This window comes from Heloderma suspectum, chromosome 6, assembly GCF_057233095.1.
Source record: "Heloderma suspectum isolate Gila_16-S chromosome 6, 16-S_ref, whole genome shotgun sequence".
NCBI lineage: Eukaryota > Metazoa > Chordata > Lepidosauria > Squamata > Helodermatidae > Heloderma > Heloderma suspectum.
This window is the reverse complement of record NC_139463.1, coordinates 79,724,791-79,731,540: the sequence shown is the minus strand read 5'-3', so window position 1 is coordinate 79,731,540 and position 6,750 is coordinate 79,724,791. Positions and strand designations below refer to the sequence as shown.

The window sequence follows — 6,750 nt, the reverse complement described above, 5'->3', positions numbered from 1 at the left end:
AGACAAGATGTAGACATGTGTATCATCTATATCTGCACCACTGTTCACCTGAGAGTTCCCTTCTTGGCAGGCGTCCACACAAAACTAAATTATTTCTAAATTATTCCAAATTCTAAAATAACTTGATTGATGTTTTCCAATGGCAAAATGTTGACAGGAAGGAAGAAAAAATAATCGATAAAAGGGAATATATCTTGTGAACATCCATGGCTATATCAACTTGACATATTCTGCATAAAACACTACTCCGTTCCCAGTGTATTCCCAAGAAATATGATACGCAACTGTGATATAAACCTTATATGTCATACTGAATTCTAGAAAGAAGAAACTTCACTGTCTCAATTTCTGAGTTTTAACCATTTTGCTCCTCTCATGTGACAACATCAGGAACCAATGTAAAATCTTAGCAAGAAAGGTTGTTCATCAGGTAAGTACAATGGACTCATGAAAATGGATCATTTGCTTTGCTTGGTCTGGAACCTGAAACATCTCTGGACTGCATTAAAACGATACCTCCACTTTTGCATTAAATACAAAGAATCCAAGGAAAATAAAGCTAGAACACAGTAGGGAAGTTCCGCCACGGATCTCAGGGAGGCCGAATGCCAGAGCATTCAGCACCCCGAAATCGGTGGCGGAACAGCCCGCCACCCCCCCGCCGCCACCCCCGGGACGGGACTTACCTTAGGCGGATCTTCCTGGCGGCGGCAGCTCTGGCGGCGGCGGCAGTTCGGCGGTGGCAGCAGCTGCGGTGGCCGGTCTTCCGACCAGCTGCCGCCGGCTCGCCACTGCCACCATTTCCAGGTTAAAAAAACCACAAACACGTGATAGGCTACGTAAAGATTTACGTAGCCTATCATGGCTGATTTAAAACAAAAAACGCGCGTATGCAAATTTTGCGTTTGCGTTCCTTATTTTGGAACGCAAAATAATTTGCGTTATTTTGGAACTCATTTGCGTTCCTTATTTTGGCACGTCTTAGTCTACGTAAACATTTATGTAGACTAAGACGGTGAAAATAAGGGGAACGCAAATAGTGTAGCGTCTACGCTATTTGCGTTCCCTTTATTTTTGTCATCTTAGTCTACGTAAATGTTTACATAGACTAAGATGTGCCAAAATAAGGAACACAAATGGCGGCTGCCATGGCCGCCACCATTTGCGTACGTGCGTTTTTTTGTTTTTTAAAAAAATCAGCCGTGACATAAACATTTACGTAGTCTATCACGGCTGACTGCAGGGACATAAACGGTGGCGGCTACGGCCGCCGCCATTTGCGTCCCTGCTAGCCAGCGGCTGGATGTCCGGCTGCTGGCGGAGCCGGCCGGCGGCTCTGCAGAATCGCTGCGGAGCACAGCCGGCCGGCCAGGATTCCGGAGGGGGAGGAACGGAGCGCCTCCCCCCCCCTGTGAGGATTCCAGGGGGAAGGATGGAACGCCTCCCTCCCCCACCATCAGCATAATCCCTGAAAGGTAAGTAATTTTCGTACATCCCTAGAACACAGAACCATAACAATAAGACTGATAAACAGAATTATTGGGATTGCTGCTGGACCAAGTTCATCTGTATGAAAGATCCACTTCTCCTGCTGAATGTAAATGTTAGAGCTAATAAGTGCTATGGCTGCCATACAGAGGGGCACATGAGCATCATATACATGTGAACTAGCATTGATCTCAGAGTATCCCCCACAGCAGTTGCCCAAAAGAAACTGCCAAACTTCTTTCTAAATACCTCTGAGCTCAAGTGAGGATGAAATTTTGAGAAAAACAGGGCTATGAATGTAATTCATTAAAAAATAAAAAGAAAAAAAGTTAGAAAATATTAACTGATGGTTAACATGCACAGTTATAATCATTTTACATATTCTTCATGCAAACCCATCCTGCTCCTAATCTAACTGGAATGCACTGAATGTGGTACAGGACGCAGCTACTGAGAAGGACATGTCTTCAATGTTTTCTCCTTAAGAAATGCTCCTTTTTGTTCAGTTCTGGCCTGAGCAAAATAATGTAACATTTGGGACAGAAGATACAACCCAGCAACCCCGCACTGGAGGATAAGATAGAGAAGATTTCCACAGCTACTATGTACTTTCCCTTGGCGCTCACGTAGGTTGGAACAAAAGACATCCAGACACTGCAAAACAACAACATGCTGAAAGTGATGCATTTGGCTTCATTAAAACTGTCTGGCAACTTCCGAGCAAAGAAAGCCATAGTGAAACTGGCAATAGCCAGTAAGCCCATGTAGCTCAGGACACAGTAGAACATGATGGATGATGACTCATTACACCGCAGTATGATTTCTTCAGTCAATGAATGCTGATCAGTTTCTGGGAATGGGGGAGAGGTTACCAGCCACACAACACAAATTGCTGCTTGAAAAATGGAGCAAAAAAGAACAATGGAGCTGGCCATTCTTCTCCCCACCCACTTCTTGATCCTGGCTCCTGGCTGTGTGGCCATGAAAGCTAGAACCACAGTGATGGTTTTTGCCAACACAGAAGAAACAGCCATGGTAAAGACGATGCCAAAGGCAGTTTGGCGGAGGAGGCACATCACCTTCTCAGGTCGGCCAATGAATAGCAATGCACAAAGGAAGCAGAGCAGGAGGGAGGTGAGAAGGGTGTAGGTGAGGTCCCGGTTGTTGGCTTTGACGATGGGAGTGTCGTGATTCTTCACAAATGTTGTTAGCACCAGACTTGTGATTAAAGAAAATGAAAGTGCGCACATGGCTAAACTGATACCCAAAGGTTCTTCATAAGCTAAGAAGCTTATAATCTTGGGAAGGCATAAATTCTGACCCTTGTTTGGATATTGATCATCTGGGCATGTGGAACACTCAGCCATGTCTGAAAAAAAGTACAGTCAGCACAAAAGAGCCATACTATATATGTCTTTGATATCTGTGTTGCAGTGAAACGGCACTACAAGAAATATGACCAACATACTATAACTCTTCCTCTTGCTGAGATATTCCTTTCTGTGCTGATGTTGTTAAAGACAGCATGCTGCACTGATATTGATGGTGAGGAGTAGCATTCCTAAGACATCTGGAACTGAACAACACCTTAGGAAAAATAAGGGTCTTTGATTGCAAATGGAAATTTGTCTTGGGTCCCCCCCTGCCCCAATACTGTCTTGAGGTATGCATTCGGTGTCCTGCATTTTCAGCACACTGCATTTTTCTGCCCCTCCAGGAGCAACAGATAATGTGCAATATGGTATGTGGAATGTGTAGTTCAATGAGCATCAGGAAGGAGTATTATATTCTGGAGTGAGACAAGGGAACTTAATAAGGGCCACAGTATATATTCGTAATATGAATGTGTACCTTGAAACATGTTGTTCCTTTACTGCTTCTGCTGCTGCTATGAAGGCTACTACTAAACAAGAAATATCATGTTGCTTGGGAGTTTTTGTACAAAACAAATACCTTTATTTGTTCCCACAGTGTTGTAGTATGCCAATGGCATTCAAAGAATTCATATCCTCCTACTACATTACACACATTAAAGAATGAATCACCACATTCTGTACCAGCTCAAGCATCCAAGGACCCTTTAAGGTCTAGGCTATGTAAATGTCATCTGAATAGCCAAGTGTCACTATGGAAAAAAAGCAGCACTCTAGAAGCAATATGTATATTTTTCTAACCATTATGGTTTTTCTCTTTCTCAAAAGGATATATTAATATCCTTTTGAGAGAAGGAATGAGGCAAAATTACCCCCCCCCCATTACATTATAAATATGTGGGCATGCTCTGCCCTAGGAGTCATTTCCCCATTCAAGTTATACATAGATTATGTATAATATTAATGCTCAACATGCATCATGTAACGTTTGCTACAGCTTTCAGTATCCTCAGTTTATACATGATTTTCCTGCCTAGATTGATAAAACACTATTCCACCCTGCCCCGCCCCACACACAAAACAATCATGATGTGACTAGAGATATGATTGAAACAAGAGATTCCCTTCATACAGTTAAAAAAACATAACAGACCCTTATATGCACAGTCATTCCCGTGCACTTTTGAAACACCACACAAAGTAATACTTTTGTGTGTGTGTCGGTGTGTGTGTGTGTGGGGGGGTGTTTTACCAATATCTGCATACACATTGGTAATGTAGACGTGAAAAACAAATAAATTATTTAAATCAGGGGTGCATGATGTGATGACCCAGGCACTGGTGCACCTCCAGACGAAGGGAGACGTTTGGTGTGTTGGGGCTCAGATCCCATCTGCCTTGTACTCAGTCTTTTGGGCAAGTTACCTGTTCTTTATGACTAACCACACCTCCCATGACAGCGATTTTGTGGTGGTGCCCAGGACAGTATCTCAAATTGCAAATTGTGCACATTGGCTCAGAAGTGTTTTCCTGCCCATGATCTAAATGAACACAAAGCTGTGGAAGGCAAAATGGCATGCCCCTCACATCTTTTATCTCTCACTTCCTGTGACCTTTTCCACTGCCAGTAGGTGGAAATCTCCCCCCCCCCCGCCCCGCCGAGGTACCTCCACAAAACCAGCCTTAAAACTCTCTGGGTCTCAGGAATCTACTTTAGATAGTGTGGAGGTTGCCTATTAGACACAGAATGGGTGACCCAAATGAAAACACACAGCCTAGTTTCAGATAACAAACATGAAAAAATTTACTGAAGAAAATTCTTATTTGGAAAAAAAGTTTTAAAATCTGAATATATACAAACATACCTAAAAACAAACAAACAAACCATGTGAGCAACATAGGACTAAAACAACCAGTGATCAATACATCCAGATAACATAACACAGCGGCGGGGGGGGGGGGGATTTTATCCAGGTCCCTCATCCAAACAATATCTTATGGCCATAGGTCCAGCACTCTTTCAACCAGTTTTCTAGATTCTTCAGGTCTGACTCCTTCTTTCCTCTAGGACTCTGGGCCTCTTTCCTTCTCTCTCTCTCTCTCTCTCTCTCTCTGAGGGTGTTCAGATGATCATGGGGGGAAAGAAACCCCCATGTGACTTCTCCCCCTGCCCCATGCTTGCTCATGCAACGTGTGTGGCCATAAGGTACATAATTATCCACACTGCAATGTGGGTTGGCATGTTGTCATAACCCAGTGCACAGCATGATAGGGTGCCTTCATAGCCACCCTACAAACCCCTACTACAGGTCATGGGTTATAGTGTGGGTATGAAGCCAACCCTGCCGTGCTTCATGCCAGGTTCAGATGACACACCAACCCATGCTGCTGCGCAGGTAATTATGTAAATGACACACACGCACGCCGAACGACCGTGTGTTAGGAGAAGCCACAATGGCTTCTTTTCCCTGTGATTGTTGGAACCCAAACTTTCTCTCTCCCTCTTCTCTCTGCCTCTGCCTTAGGCTTTTATATCTTCAAATTATATATTTCCCTTCCCCAGCGCCAACCTTTCAGGGGAAAGAGTTTTGTCAGCCCTTTTGCAACCTAAATTTCTATCTCCTACATTTTTCCTCTTCAGTCTTTTGAAAACTCTTGTTTTCTTCATCCTCTTGTTTTCAGTTTTATCTCCTACAAATCTTTAGCTTCCTGAGTAGAGATCCTGACTCCTATAACTTAACTGAACTTCTTGGTGAAACTGACCAACACACATACACACACCTAGTAAAAACTAAAAAAAAGAAGAGAGTTTTATTCTTTCACAGCATCATTTTCTCTCTCAGTCTCTCACACATACACACACACACACACACGCAGAGGGACACACACATACACACACACACACAGACTGAGAGAGAGAGGCAATCACAAATGATATTTCAAATATTGAAGAAAGGTAACACAGGAGAACATGGATGTATGCAAGAGCAATGCCCACAAAGAGGTTATTGGGTGCATAACCTCAATTTGGCATTGAACTTGTATGCATGTTTCCCTGGATCATAGCCAATCTGTTTGATATCTCTGTATGCTTTAATGCTCACCTTTTTGGTCAGATATCCTCCCTTTGGGGCATGGGATGCAGTCATAGCAGCAGAAGGGTTCCCCTTCCTTTCTTTTCATCCTGTAACCAGTTTGGCAGTTGGTATTACACAGAGAAATGGGCTGTACCTGTCCACCAATGAAAAAGGGGAATATTAATCTTCAGAAGAATGGTGCTGGAGTCATTAAGGATCAAGAGCAAACAATGCAAATGAGCTGTCAGTCACTAGCAGTGATGTAGCGGAGCAAGAATATGGGGCAGCACAGCTTCTTCAATACATTTTTCACAGCAGGAACAATGACATCTTCTGCCGAAGTGGTATTTGTCAGTATTTTAAGCTTGGGGGTGGGATGGCAGACAGGCCTGGCCTGACATCTGATCTCTTCTTTAGGTAGGCTAGGCCCAGGCAGTGAGTGGCCCATAGTCACCCAGTGAACTTCATGGCTGATCACTCAGAGGTGATAACCTCTCTCTCTCTCTCTCTCTCTCTCTCTCTCTCAAAGCCCTGTTCTGGCATTTTACATTTCAGAATAATAAACATGTGAAGAAGGGGAGCAATGTAGCTCTGTCTCCTCCTCCTCAGTTTCATTACCTTCTACACACTTTATGACTCTTCAAAAGCTATGCTGGCTGTTATGATGAGCTCCTGCACTTCAAAATTTACCACTAAACCACTTGCTTGGCTTGAGACATTTTGCATATATGCAGTTTCAATTGGCTTGGTTATAGCAGATCTAGCCTTGTGTACATGATGCAAAGTAGCCAAATAGCTTCTTTGTTACGGCC

General features: G+C 43.5%; 1 protein-coding gene across 1 annotated transcript; it reads right to left on the bottom strand.

Annotated features, from left to right (window-relative positions):
• Positions 1-1,955: 1,955 nt before the first annotated feature.
• LOC146341361 (vomeronasal type-2 receptor 26-like) lies at positions 1,956-6,074 on the bottom strand. Its single transcript, XM_084808332.1, has 2 exons — positions 5,966-6,074; positions 1,956-2,857 (listed from the first exon to the last, which is right to left on the bottom strand). Exons 1-2 carry the CDS (start codon positions 6,042-6,044, stop codon positions 1,956-1,958), a joined length of 981 nt encoding a protein of 326 aa, XP_084664458.1. The 5' UTR covers positions 6,045-6,074.
• Positions 6,075-6,750: the final 676 nt, after the last annotated feature.

What these genes read in the sequence shown, in the direction of transcription:
- LOC146341361 (XM_084808332.1), bottom strand. Translation starts at nt 6,044, where the DNA reads ATGAAAAGAAAGGAAGGGGAACCCTTCTGCTGCTATGACTGCATCCCA. An exon ending in GAGGATATCTGACCAAAAAG is followed by an intron (nt 2,858 to 5,965) that starts GTGAGCATTAAA and finishes ACTTTTTTTCAG; the next exon opens with ACATGGCTGAGTGTTCCACA.